Here is a 15,268-nt window from a genome sequence, read left to right as displayed (position 1 = left end):
CTAGAAAAGTATAAAAGGATTACCATGAAGCAATAAGTGTCCAATTGAGGTCATATAACATAAATTGTGGTGAACAAAGGAGTTTTGTGATTGTCTCCAGCTTCAATCAGCAGCACCATGCAGGAGAATGGTGAGAGTAATCTAAGGCTAAGGCTTGGCAGGGCATGACTGGTAATGAGATTAAAGGGCAAGGGAGTCAAGAGAAAAGGAAAGTGTACTAACTATACACTGGTATACTGGTTCACCAAGGAGTCAGGATGGAGAAAGGAAGAGAATATAGCTAGTTCAAGGAGATAAGTCTGGGAAAGAACTGAGAGATCATGGAGTTGAAGGTCACAGTGAGGATGAAGAACTGGATTTTAGAGTTGCTCAGGGGAGAGGAAGATTGTCAATAGACTGTGATCAGATAAGAGAATTTCAAAGTTCATGAACTTGGAAGCTAAGATGGGCCAGCAATCAGCACCTGAACCCCAATCTTCATGACTAAGGCCAACTACGCACTACTCTATACTGCTTTTAATTGTTAAAGTAATATCTTTAACTTCCAAAGCAATTTTGTAAATTCTATAAAAATCTTACCTAATCTGTCATTTCTATCTTAGGAAAACAATCAAAATTCCCAAAAACTTCTCTGATCTCCAACATTTTAAATGAAAAATACTGACTTTGCATTCCTGGACAACCAAAGTAGAGTGCTAAAGGCAAAGACATCTGCCTTCAAAGCAGAAGCAGTTCAACTACAGCAGCAACAGGCTGATGAACATTAAGCCTCCATTTTGTGCAGAAGACTTTCATAAAACAAAAGAAATGGGAGGCAGCTAGGTGGTACAGTGGATAGAGCACCAGTCCTAGAATCAGGAGGACCTGAGGTCAAATCCAGCCTCAAACACTTGACAATTACTAGTTGTGTGACCTTGGGCAAGTCACTTAACCCGATTGCCTTGCCTCCTCCCCCCAACAACAAAAAAAACTACTTAAAAACAAAACCAAAAAAATGGAACAGAAAATTTCCATCCCCACGAAGTCCCCAGACAAGTCAAACACAACTTGGACCTCCAAGGTCCTCCTCCAACTCTAATATTGTTATTCAATTAAAAAATGGGTGCAGGGCAATTAGGTGGCACAGTGAATTGAGCAACCAGCCCTGGAGTCAGGAGCACCTGAGTTCAAATCTGGCCTCAGACACTTAACACTTACTAGCTATGTGAGCTTGGGCAAGTCACTTAACCCCAATCACCCTCAATAAAGCAAAAAAAAAAAAAAGGGGGGGTGTAAAAGTAATACAACTATGAAAAATGAATAAGGGGATGAAACAGAAAAGCTAGTGAAAAGATGGTTTGAACTAGCACAGTTGATTATGGAATTCTATTTCTGAAAGCCAAGAGGGTTTCAGGAGATCCCCTGAAAGGGCATGATGTCATGAACAGTTCACAGGGGAAAATGAACTAGCAATTAAATGACATGCAAGGACAATTGAGTATTGTTTAAATTAAGAAATCCTCAAATAAAAAATAGGAAGAAATGAGAGTAATCAGGAGAGACAGTAAAAAAAGGCAGTAAAAAACTAATAATAAACATAAGCATGACTATCAGCTTGACATCTAAAAAAGTCAGTACTTAACTCTGAACAGAAAAAGTAACCAAAACACAAAGCAGTTAAGTGTTTACTTTTTTTTTCTCCTCTTGAGTCAGGGTAAGGAACTTAAGAAGGAATACAAAGGAAGTTATAAAAGGTAAAAAAGCAAAACAAGTAGCACACAGAAAGGGATTCTAAATGGGAAATCTAGATAGCAAGGAATGAGCAGTCCAGCCAAATTTATCATTCAACAACTTTTTAAGAACTTCCAACTCTGCACAAAGTGCTATGCTAACAGAACTAAAATGAAAACAAGGTATTCTATAAAAACTTACAAAAGTTTTAACTACTCATAAACATCTCCAAGGTCTCTAAACTCACCTTTCATTACAACCCCTAAAGCGAGTCTTCCACTTCAGTCAGACTAACCTTTCTGCAATAGCTCACATGTTATTCCATGCCTGACCCTTCCTGTGAACACTTTTCCCCTCCTCTAGCTGAACTAGAGAACTAGTCTCCATCATCTGCCCTGCCTTCCCTCCTCCAAGAAAAAAAATGAAGAAAGGCCCTGGGCTCAGCATCTAACAACATAATAGGAGGCAAGAAGATAAATCCCAGCCACATAGTACCTGTGTTTTCTTGAATGCGTCACTGTGACTCTCTGGGCCTGAGTTTTCCCATCTGTAAAAAGAAGTGATTGCACTAGATAGTCTCTAAGATTTCCCATGCAGTTTTATTATTATTAATTTTTTTGCTTTTTTTTTTTTTGGAGAGCAATTGGGGTTAAGTGACTTGCCCAATGTCACACAGCTAGTTTTTGTGTTAAGTGTCTGAGTCCGGATTTGAACTCAGGTCCTCCTGACTCCAGGGTTGGTGCTCTATTCACTGTGCTACCTAGCTGCCCCATGTAGTTTCAATTCCTAAGAACTTGCACACAAATGAGTATGATGCAGGATAAAATGTGATAAAAGCAACGAAAAATCAAACAAAGTGCTATGACAAGTCTGAGGAGGAAAAGATTATGTATTAATAGGATCACAGATTTAAAACTAAAAAAGTCCTTTGAGTCATCAAATCCAACCTCCTCACTTTGCAGATGAGAAAATACAGGCCCAAAGAGGCAAAGTGGCATTTGTCCAAGATCACTAAAGTAGTCAGTCAGTCAGTGGCAAAGACAGCATTTAAACTCCTCATCTGACTTAAAATTCTGACTTCTTTCTGTTGTACTGACTTCTTTTCCTCTCAATTAAACAAGATAGGCATTCTTCCAGTAGTGGAAATAGCTCAAAAGGTAACTGAATGCCAAAAGTGGAAAATGCTTTTAATTTCAAATAACCACTGAATTTCAAGGATATAATAGGTCTTAGGACTCAAAAGCCTCAATTCCAAAAACTGGAATAAATTCCTCAACAAGCACTTTTAATTAAACACAGGAGATAGAATACAAAGAATGAAACAATCCCTACCCTCAAGGAGATTATATTCTAACGGAGGAGGCAAATCCACATAGAGGAGAAAAAACATAAGTAGTTTGGGAGAAAAGGTACTAGCAGCTGGGGATTGGGGAAGATCAGCAGAGCATCAGTGTAGAAGACAGTAATAGATTTGCACCCTGGAGAAAAGTGAAATGTGAGGTGAAGAGCATTCCAAGCATGGAAGTGGGAAAGTCAAGAATGAGAGCAAGAGTTGGAAAAGGCCACTTTGGCTAGATCACAGACTGTAGGGTGGAGAATAACTACATTGAGGATGGAAAGATAGGTTGAGGCTGGGTTGTGAAAAAGCTTTAAAAAGCTAAGAGGAGTTTACCTTTAACCCCAGAAGTAATAGGAAGCCACTGGAATTTGAGTGGGAGAGTGACAGTAAAATCTAAGCTTAAGGAAAATCACTTGGGCAGCAATGTACCACAGTGATATAAAATTTAAGCTTGGTAGAACCAGGGCCACTAAACTATCCATAAGGATCCTGGTGGGACATATATATGGACTCAGAAAATCATGTTAATATTACTTATTGTATTTTTATTTATTTTGTTAAATATTTCCCTATTACATTTTAATAGGATTCTAGCTGCACTCACTATGACACCTCAGGTATATACAATGTACTGACAGGGAGGCAAGGGACTATTGCAGTAAGCTAGGCCACCTGAACTAAGGTGGTGGTTGGATGACTCCAGAAGTCAGACAGAAGAAATATTATGGATGTAGAAATAGCAAGTTTTGGTAACTGACTGGAGGGAGTTGAATTAAGGTCCTGAAATAAGGAAAATGGTGGCACTTCTAAATAGTTAAGTTTCTCACTACTTTCCATTTAAGAACTCTTCTATTTAAAAAAATACACTTAACTATCCCTCCATATAATTTGCTTTTTAATTCACTCTTCTCTGTGACTCTGGCAAGGGCTAATGGCCTTCACCAATCTCAGCAGGGGCCAAATTCATCATGAGTAAAGAAGTCAGAAGATCTGGGCTCAAATCCAGCTCCAGAACACAAAACTTCTATGCAAGGCCAGGCTCTTTAGGTCTCAGTTTCTTCCAGTCCTAAATCTATAATCCTCCAACATACCTAAAATGCCTTTAATCAATCAAAGGAGACTAAAGTTCATAAAATAAAATTTAAACTTCTTAGTGGAATGTAATGTTTTCATTTTACGTCATTTTATGGGAAAAGGACACTGCACCAGAGAGAAAGGACACACACACACACACACACACACACACACACACACACACACACACACAACAATACAGCCTTCTTCATAGCCTTCAAGATCCTTACTAGATCTGTAACCCTGGATAAATCACCTTTTGGGCCTCACTTTCTTTCTCTGTAAAACAACTACCTCACAGCAAGGCTAGCACTTGGTAAATCTCAACACATTGGGAGAAGAAACAGCAACTCCACAAGTATTGTTGTAGTAAGAAACTAGAAATATGATGGGTGCTAATCAATTGAAGAACCAACCAACGAAAAAATGTGGTCCATGAATGTAACCGCATGTAATTGTTTAGAAAAACCTAATGTTAATATTCAGAAAAACTAAGTTAGATGTCTATTAACTGACATAGTGAAGGAAGCACAAAGAAGAGAACACGATTCACAATTCCCACAGGAAAACAACTCTTAAAAAAAAAGTTAAAATCCAAGCCAAGACCCTGGACCAGTACTGATCCTGGGCCAGTGAAGCTCTCAAGTAAAGCCCAGAGCTTTAGCAGCACTAGGGAAACACGTGTGGTAACCAGACACGTCAGTCTGGCTCAATTATACTTCTTTATTACGGGGGATTCCTAAGAAGGATGCGTGTGAAAAGGAAAAGGGTGGAGGGGAAGATGAAGAACAAATGCTTTTTGTAAAGAACGGGTTGCTATTGTTCATTCCCTCCCTCCCGTCTCCCCCATTCCTGATAAAAAGCTGGGAGGGAAGGGTTCCCAGGGCCCCTTACCCGCCAAACACCACGGGGGCCAAGGTTCGAGCAGGGGCCTGCTCGCTGCCGACAACGCCGCCCGACCCCGACGGCGCCTGGTCACTTGGGGGTGGTCTCCGTGCCTCTTCTCCGCTCCTCGCCTCAGCCTCGGCTTCAGCCTCCGCCTCGGCCTGAGCCAGGGCTTCGGCCTCCGCCTCGGCCTGGGTCTGGGCATAAGTCTGGGGTTGGCCATGTTGAGCCTGCGCCCCAGCCCCCGGAGGGCCAGCGGGAAAGGTGGGAGGAGACCCCAGGAGTTCTACATTGGCCACCGTCTTGCCGATGGTGAACCAGTCGTTGATCTGGTCAAGGGTCAGCTTGCGCAGCATGGTCAGGTGTGGGTGGACGGAGAGTGGACGCGCCCTAGCCCGGCGAGCTTCGCGGAGCGTCTGTTGGGAACCAAACGACTGCAGGAGAAAGAAATTCCAGGCTACCGGCCCCGCCCTCCAAGCCCCTCCCCCATTCAATGGGGCGGAGCTCCTCTTCCCACGCCCACCCCCAGCACGTGCGCCACCGGGTCCCTTTGAGTGCTGCGCTCCCAGACTCCAGGGTTCAAAGAACCCTCTTTCTTGGAGCTGGGAAACCTGTGAAATTCCGGCAGTGGGTAAAGCACTACAGAAAGAAGCTCCCAGCCCCACTCATTCAAAGTTCACCTACTCAGCACGTGCACAAATGCACATTCACCACCACCCTACCCCTCCTCTCCCACCTCCAGCCTCTCCCCCACCCACCCACCCACACCCACACACACACACACACACACTCACTCGCGCGTGCGCGCACGAGGCATCCCCCTCGCCAAGTGCCTCTGGATGCCACATTTTGAAACAAAACTAGAATTCTCGTCCTTACTGGTTGTCCGCTGTACCGCATTTCTGTGACACAGGAGTATGGTAATGTGCGTACTTGCTTTGGGGAAAGCTGTGAGACTTCCCGCCTTCATCCGCAGTTACCCTAAGATAGAATTTAATACACCTGCAGGCAACAAGATTCTTTATTTTTATTTTTTTTTTAATTTTTAAGTTCCATACTCTCTCTTTCCACAATCCCTTCCCCGCTCATTGTGAAGGCAAGCAATATGATATTCATTATAATGTGAAATCATGCAAAATATTTCCATATTAGCCATGTTGGGGAAAAAGGGTATGGAAAAACAAAGTGGAAAAAATAATTTAATTTACACTCAAAATTCAGTTCTCTCTCTTGAGGAGGATAGCATTTTTAATTATGAGCCATTTGAAGTTCTATTGGATCATTGTACCGATCTTCCAGATTCAATATAATTGAATTAAACAAATATTTCTTAAGGATTTTCTATGTTATGATAATAGGTAGCCACTTATTTTGTTGTTAAGTCATACCCAACTCTTTGCAGTCCCGTTTGATACTGGAGTGGTTTGCCATTTCCTTCTTCAACTCATTTTAACAGATGAGGAAACCGAGGCAAACAGGGCTAAGTGATTTACTTAAGATTACACAGCAAGTAAGTGTCTGAAGCCAGTTTTGAACTCAAGAAGTCTAGTCTTCTGACTTGAGGGGAGACACTCTATCCACTGTTTGCAAGCACTTTACATATCCTTGGTGTGGTTGATCTCATTTGTTCATTGTTTCCCCTCAAGCAAACCTGGGAAACTCTAAAAGGCTACATCGTGGGGCTCCTCTGCACACTCCCAAGGCCAGGTGTGACCCATACAAATAGACACAACCACATTACTAAAGAAAATACAAAGCCACCTCCTCCAGGAAGCCTTGACAAACCCACACTTTGTAGATCATGACTTCTTCCCCTCATTAAATTTTCTTTATAGCTTACTAAAGCACTTAACAAGAGCTATTGTATAGGACAGTCATCTGTACAATGAGAATAATCCTTATCCTACCAATTTTGTGTTGTGAGGAAAATGTTTTATAAACTTTAAAATTACACTATTAAACATCTTAGCTAATGATATTCCACAAACATTTCATAGTTCACCTACTATGTGCAAAGGATTAAACCTTCCCTAAAATGAGGAGTGCCACAGTCCCTGACCTCTAGGATCTCACAACCTAATGAGAGGGCATATGGTAAATCCCAGTATAGCTATGTAATAACTGGACAACTTTGAGCAAATAATAGCCCCTTTTTGGGCCTCAGTTTACCTCTTTTGAAAAGTGGGGCTTTAGAATAAAATAGAGAGAAAGAAAAGTCAAATGCTAGATGAAGACTATAGAACTAAGAATGCTGAGTTCTAATCATCTATAATCCTCTTTAACCAGGGAGAAGGGAAAGTTAGTTAAACTCTCCCTATAAAGTCCTGCTTAAATAATTTATGTTGACATGGTTCTGGGCTATATTCACAGAGGGCAAACTCTAGAAGGTTCTGTCATATGAAAAGGCTTTCAACAGTGGTATACTTACAACAGTGGCACATTTGATGTCCAGAACAGATAATTTTTAACCCTCCAATACTTTCTAAGAGAAAATTATTTTTGATAGCAGTCATGAAATTAGTAATTATAATGGCCAGAAAAGAAACCAGTAAAAATTTACTTGCTTGACCTTCATACATGTAAAAAAGTAAAATAAATATTACATTATAAAAAGAAAAATAATGCATTAGCACGTGTTAATTACATTAATGTATTTTTAAGGGGAAAAAACTTATACCTACATAACACTTCCTCCTAGACAGAGGAACCTCACTGTCTAATTACATATTAGTCTGTCATAGTAATGAGTAAATAACATTACAGTTTCTCTTTTCAAGCCATAACTTCTGCAAATCTGTCAATGACTTTGTCAAGACTCATCTTCAAAAAAAACAAAGAAAAACTCATCTTCATATATTCATATTATCAATCCCATTTCATTCATAATTTATGAAAGAATACTTTTATTCATTTTAATTTCAAAAAGTTTCTTTCTCATGAAGCAACAAAGCTAGAAGGCCCAGTGGATAGAGTGCCAGGCTCAGGAAGACCTGAGTTCAAATCTGACCTCAGACATTTACTATTTGAGTGACCCTAGACAAACCATTTAACCCTGTTTGCCTCATTTTCTTCATTTGTAAAAATGAGCTGGCGAAGGAGATGATAAACCACTCTAGTATCTCTGCCAAGGAAATTAGCTGTCAGTCCTCTGAATATGAGATCCTTTTCCAGTAGACATAATTAATTGAGGAAATCAATGCTATCAATATTGATATTCTCACCATAAATAAAATCAGAAGGCAAAAGGAAATAGATGATAGAAAGATGGAGTGTAGGTTGTCCTGGGCATGATCAATGAAAGACATGGCAGAGTTGGATTAATCATGTATCCAAAGGCAATAAGAAATATCATTTCATGGAATATTTAGTCATTTTATGTTTGAGTGCTTATAATAAGTACTTGCAAACGGACCACCATGAAAATAACACCAGCTTACACACCCACATTTGTTAAAGATAATTAATAACGATAATAAATGTTTAATTATTAAATTAATAATAATTGATACTACTTATTATGGAAGAGAATTGTGAAAAGTTATTAGCAGTATTGCATCATAAAACAACAAGAATCAGTGGAGAGAAAAGTGAACTTAAAGAAAGCTTGTTATGACCCCAAGAAAGAGATTAGAAAATGTACCTCCCTCTTTCCATTTGAAAGATGGGGTACCATGCTCAAGTCCACTTCTGACTCGTTTTTTACAACTCATTTCTGAAAACTGACAAACATCCATCTGTTTTCTTGTACAATCCTAGTCTGCATGAAGTAGCTTACTACTCTTTCCCTTCAGTTTTCTTGGTTTCCCATATTTCACCACATAATTGTCACCCTAGGGACAGCCAGGTGGCTCAGCAAGTAAAAGCACCATCCCCAGTGTTGGGATGACCTGGGGGATCTAATCCAGGCTCCGATACTTAGCACCACACCCAGAAATAACTGGCTGTGTAACCTTGAGCAAGTTACTTAACCCCAATTGCTTAAAAAAATAATAATTGTCACCCTGGCATAATTGTCACACCCTGGTTTTTCAGTCCAAAAATTGGTTTATAACCTTTCTTCACATGGCATAATTCTGTTCATCAAGCTGCTTAAAAGGTAAACAGAGCAGCAATGTATTCACCAGTGGCATATGGATATGCATTTATCTCTTGCACATATCCCTCTAGAGTCTAGAATTCTCAGTGCACGTGCATTGTTAGTATATTTCTAAAGGCTGAAGGCATTGTCACTCAACCCAAAGAAGAGCTGTAAGTGCAAGGGGAGTGGGTGGGCAGGCGAAGCTGCCATGAGTAAGGCACATGATATAAGACTTGCATCTTCTCGCACTAGCTAAACTGTACAGTTCTGTCTGCCAGTGATACAGTTTAGTAATAAATAATTTTTAAGTAATACTGGCACAATTTACAAAAAGCTTCACATAATGGATGTACCCCCACTTTCTTGCAAAAATATTTGGCAAAAAAACATACGATGATTATGGGGTGAAATACGGTATTCTTTTTTATGCCCTTTAGAGTGTATCTTAAAACTGCAGTATCTTTGGGAATAGCCTGTACATGCTGAAGTGTATGTGGGAGAGCTGGGCTCCTCTGTAACCATGTTAAGTGAAACTCTCATTTTTGTAGTTCTGGGCCTTTTCCTTGTAACAAAGATGAAAAAAGAAAGAAAAGTTTAGCAAAACTTTCATGTTGATCACTTCTGACAACACCAGTCTTCAGAAATGAGTTGTAAGAAAGGAGTCAGAAGTGGACTTGAGCATTGATAAATGACCTGAAGTTACTCTGAGTGGAGATCTAGAGCTGAAAGTAAACTTAAGTGATCATTTAGTCCAGACCTGGACAACTTGTAAAATTCTTTGGGCTGCAGATAGGAGAGACTAGAGACAAACTGACACAGGTCACTTGACAAACCGAAGACAGTGCATGGTAGCAACCCTACATTTTTCATGGGCCACTTGAAATCCTTTAGTGGGCTTCAAAAAGCCCACAGGCTGTATGTTGTGCAGGCCTGATTTGGTCCTGCTTCTTCTGACCAATGGAGAAACTGAGGCTCAGAGACTTGCCCCAAATCCATAGTAAGGGTTGGAATTTGAACTCAGTCTTTCTAACTCTAAATGCAGGGCTCCTTCTAAGCTATTTCTTAAATACTTCCATGTGCCACAGCCCCCAAATTATAAATTCATTTAGTGTCTTGGAAAGGGAACTGGATTTGGAACCAGAATTAAATTCAGATCAACAAATATTTGTTAAAGATCTAATTTGTGTGAGAAGGAAAGAGATTTCTCCCAGGGTAACAGGACACAGGTAAAGTTCCAAAGTTACATACCCACCCCACCCCCCCAACTGTTGCTAAATGCTTCCTCCTTGAGACTTAGAGAAGCTTCATGGTGATTTACATGGCTTAGGCACTTGCTGCCGCAGCAATGATAAGAATGGGAGAGGGAAATGAAAAGAAATGAACATTTTTATACTCATACCCAGAAAGATTCAGCTGGAGATGTGGGCTTTGGTGGGGGGCACATGACCTGCACTCTCACATGAGGAAGATGCAGAAGAATTTCACTAATTCACTAATCCAAATGAATCCGTGCCTGGATGACTCAAGATGATTCTGAAAAGGGATTAAGAAAGGTATTGACAGTATCTTGAGTGGCTCTTACCTATCAGCTGGGTGAGGTGTTTGCCTGACTAATAAAAAAACTGAAAATATGATGATCCTCTCCAAATATATCCCCCCAAATAGCTCCAGCCCAACCCCTGCCCACCAGGATCTCCCCTTCCCAATCCCCAGTGGTCATGAACTCAGGACCCACCAGACCCCTAGCTGAAGGACAAATGTGGCCATTCACATCCCCTTCATAGGTAAGGAATCACCAACTACAAATCTTCCTGAAAAATGAAAGATCAGCAGACCTGCCCTGCCACTGGACCTTGAAGACCATCCTTCATTCTTCCACCAAAGTGATATTCCTAAAATACAGGTCTAACCATGTCACTTTCTACTCAATACACTCCATTGGCTCCCTGTCACTTCCAGGATCAAATGTTTGGCATTCAAATCTTCATAACCTAGCCCCCTGCCACCTGTCCAGTCTTCTTATACACCAGACTCCCTGACACATATTCTTTGATCCAGTGACACTGGCCTCCTAAACGCTCCATGAATAAGATTCTTCCATTTCTTAGCTCCAGGGATTCTCTCTGACTGTCCCCTATGACTGGAATGCTCTTCTTCCTCTGCTCTATCTACTGACCTCCCTTACTTCCTTTAAGCCTCAACCAAAACCCCACCTTTATAGGAAGCCTTCCCCAACCCCTCTGGATTCCAATGCCTTCCCTCTGTTAATTATTTCTCATCTATCTTGTATGTAGCTTGCATTGATATATTTGCTTGCATGTTATCTCCCCTATGATATTTTTTTTATCTTTTTTTGTATCCCCAACTTAGTACAGTACCAGGCTCATGGTTGGTTAGTTGGTTGGTTGGTTGGTTGGTTGCTGTCCTCCAAAGATGACCAAAATGACATCACCATGCTACTAGAGTCAAGTTTCAGTGTGTCTCATTGTGACTGATCAGACCAATACAAGTTCAGAATGCTCTACCACAGGTCAGACACAAATAGTCCCTGTGAATATTTGGGGTAGATTCTCTAAATTTGCATATTCTGCGTTTCCTTTGAGCTGTTTCAATTTTGCTTTGCTCAGAGAGCACAGCACCTTCTCTGATGTGTTCATGCCATCCTGAGCTGTCCTGTGCCAAAGCCTCCTATGTCACACAATCAATTTCAAAGTTCTTTTTTTTTTTTTAAGCAATCAGGGTTAAGTTACATGGCCAGTTATTTCTGGGTGTGGTGCTAAGTATCTGAGCCCAGATTTGATCCCCAGGTCATTCCGACACTGGAGCCAGTGCTCTTACTCGATGAGCCACCTGGCCGCCCCAATTCCAAAGTTCTTAAGAGGGAACTTAAGAGTGTCCTTTTACCACCACTTCAATGCTTTCCCTGTGTGAGTTCTCCATAAAATAGTCTTTTTGGCAAGCGTACGTTTTGCATCTGAACAACATGGTTAGCCCATCAGAGTTGCGCTCTCTGAAACAAGAGTTTGACGACTTGACAGTTTAGTTTGAGAAAGGACCTCGGTGTCTAGTATCTTCTCCTGCTAGATGATGTTTAGAATCTTCCTAAGATGCTTTAAATGGAAGCAATTCAGTTTTCTGGCATGGCGCTGGTAGACTGTCCAGGTTTCACAGCATACAACAATGGAAGTCAGCACAACAACTCTGTAGACCTTGTTTGGTAGTCAGTCTAATACCTCTTCTCTCCCATACTTTCCTTTGGAGCCTCCCAAACGTTGAGCTAGCTCTGGCAATGTGTATGTCAGCCTCATTATCAGTGTGTACACCCCCAGAAAGTGCACTACCAAGGTAAGTGAACTTATCCATAGCATTCAAAACTTCTGCATTTGCTGTAACGGATGGTTCTACTAATGGATAGCTCATAGTAGGTGTTTTGTAAATGTTTATTAATTTATAAAGTATTTTGGCACATAGGTGCTATATAAATGCTAGATATAGTTATTATTATTGTTATTATTATTCAGAGGCCTAGAGCAGCAGTGGGTGGAGGAACTTCAGTGGTTATAGAGAAAGCATAGAGCAGAAATAATCAGAGAGCTCTAGTAACTGAGCTAAAAGAAGGAGGAGGGAGGCAATGAGACAGACTGTGGTCAGGTTGCTGGGAAATTAAGCCACAAGACAGACATCAGGCTGGGGATGGGAGGCCATCTGGCCAGAAAGTTTGTGTCAGCCTTAACCAATTCCACACTGCACAAAAAAATACTTATGTAACAGTAGTCTGGCACATAGGCAGAATGCCTCTGATGCTACCCACCATAATCAGAGGCTGAGGAACCTGCTTTTAGGAGAATGGTGATAACATGTAACGCAAGTAGCATGCATAGACAGCGTGTGAACTACTCTGGCCGACTAGACAAGTGATTAGAAGTCTCTGAATAGTTGCTATTTAGTGAGGGATGAGGCTGTAAGGGGAGAGCCTTTGTCCTTCTCCCCACTGAGACTGACATGGCCCCATGAAAATGGACCTCTAATCTCTTAATTCCATGTTTATTTGTTTTTTTCATCTAAATTGAACAGATTGGTGTTTACAGGCATCCCATTGTTCTAGCATCTGGATTTTGCAGCCAGCTCTGCTTCAATGCCCCAAGGGTCAAGGAATGACTTTTAGGATCCAGCCCAGTAGTAACTGAAAAAAGGACTCTTTTATTTTTGAAAGGGGGAAGGTAAGGCAATTGGAGTTAAGTGACTTGCCCAAGGTCACACAGTGTGTCAAGTGTCTGAGGCCAGACGTGAACTCAGGTCCTTCTGGCTGCAGGGACTATGCTATGTTCCCTGAGCCACCTAGCTGCCCCAGAAAAAAAGTACTGTTGAAGTAGTGAAGTTACATCTGAATATAAACTTGGTAGGACCAAATCTATTCAAGAATTGAGATGAATTTGAGTCCATACTCTCCAGAGACTAAAATGAGATGGGAGCGAGCACACGTACCCCAGAGATGTTGAGGTGTTTGTACTTTTGTTCTTCGTACATCTTCAAAGCAAATATCTCTTTTTAAAAATATTGATGTTAAGTAGTTAAATGGAACTAGGACACTAGATACTGTTGGCGAGCAGTGAGGGGAATACCATTGGTGGGAGTTCGAGCTAAGAGCTTGAGAAGAGACATACCCAAATCTCTCAGGGAACCCCTAGAACACTGAAGGAGAGAAGTAGCCTTCCTGGCTCCGGGTGAGTCTAGAGCAAACTCAATTACATGTGTAGCTTGTGACTTCAAGTGCTATCCTTTCCTTTGGAAACATAAAATGACTATTATTTGCTTCAAGAGAATGTACAGAATCACTGCCAGGAGATATCCTGCCACCTGTGTATTATCTGATATGTTACTACTCATTGCATTTAGAACATAAAACAACATCTTACAAATTAGGAATTTATATCATAATTTGTCATTAAGTTGTTTTTAGTCATGTTTGACTTTCTATGACCCCATTTGGGTTTTCTTGGCAAAGATGTTAGAGTGGTTTGCCATTCCCTCTCCAGTTCATTTTACAGATGAGGAAACTGAGGCAAACAGGGTTAAGTGACTTGTCCAGGGTCACACAGCTAATAAGTGTCTGAGACCAAGTTTGAACTCAGGAAAATGAGTCTTCCCGACCACAGACCTGGTGTTCTATCCACTATACCACCTAGTTACCCTAAATAATCATAATATATCACGTTTATATAGTATTTTAAGGTTGACAAAGGACTTTACATATATTTTCTCATTTGATCCTCACAATCATCCCATGAGGTAGGTACTACAGACATTATTATCTTCATTTACAGAAGAGTAAATTGAAGCCTAGGAAGACTAAATGAATTACCAGGTTCACAAAGTTAATAACTCTCTGAGGCTGGATTTGAGTTCAGGTGTTCCTGACTGCAAGATAAGCCTTCTATCTACTAGGTCACATTTCCTCTCTAAGGACTGAATCAAGCCCTTGATTTGAGGAGGATATATTCACTATATACAATAACTACCAATATAATCTCTGCTCAGGAGCTACCAAATAGGAATAGAAATATTGTGCTTTTCCTGGTTAATGGTTCCCAGTGAATAAGTTTCTCCTCTTGTTCATTTTCCTATCAGCCCTAAGAGAAAAAGCCTATAACTGCTTCTAAAACTGCTTTTCCAGGAATTTATTGCATACAGAAATATTGGAGAATTCTAGAAGCTATAGTCATGTAAACTAAAACTCCTGTATCGAAAACTATGCTGCGGTAAAATGTCTGTACCACGGCTACAAGAATGAGATTTCAAGATAAAGATGTTTGTTGTTGTTTAGTCATTTTCAGTAGTGTCTGACTCTTTGTGACTTCATTTGGGGTTTTCTTGGCAAAGACCCTGGAGTAGTTTGTCATTTCCTTCTCTAGCTCATTTTACACACAAGACAAATAGGGTTAAGTGACTTGTGCAGGGTCACACAGCTAGTATCTGAGGACATATTTGAACTCAGGTCTTCCTGACTCCAGGACCAGAGTTCTATCCACTGCACAGCCTAGCTGTCTTATCTTTATATTAATTGGTCCAAATATCCATATGTTTTTGTGCCTCTCTTTCTTTAAGTCTGAACTTAAATTTCACCTTTTATATGAAGCCTTCCCCAGCCCCTCTTAATTATAGTGCCTTCCTTCTTTTAATTA

The 15,268-nt window shown here is 40.7% G+C and overlaps 1 protein-coding gene across 1 annotated transcript in view; it reads right to left on the bottom strand.

The window, feature by feature from the left end:
- The window catches only part of TDRD9 (tudor domain containing 9), a 239,348-nt gene extending 233,984 nt beyond the window's left edge, over positions 1-5,364 (bottom strand). Inside the window, exon 1 of the mRNA XM_069103712.1 lies at positions 5,170-5,364. Within this exon, the coding sequence (XP_068959813.1) occupies positions 5,170-5,364 (195 nt within the window). The remainder of the gene's footprint in view (positions 1-5,169) is intronic.
- Positions 5,365-15,268: the final 9,904 nt, after the last annotated feature.

This window comes from Petaurus breviceps, unplaced genomic scaffold (genome assembly GCF_028583685.1).
Source record: "Petaurus breviceps papuanus isolate PSGF00001 unplaced genomic scaffold, PetGlider_PUasm1.0 64, whole genome shotgun sequence".
NCBI lineage: Eukaryota > Metazoa > Chordata > Mammalia > Diprotodontia > Petauridae > Petaurus > Petaurus breviceps.
The sequence above is the reverse complement of the archived record's forward strand: the minus strand, read 5'-3'. Positions and strand labels throughout refer to the sequence as shown.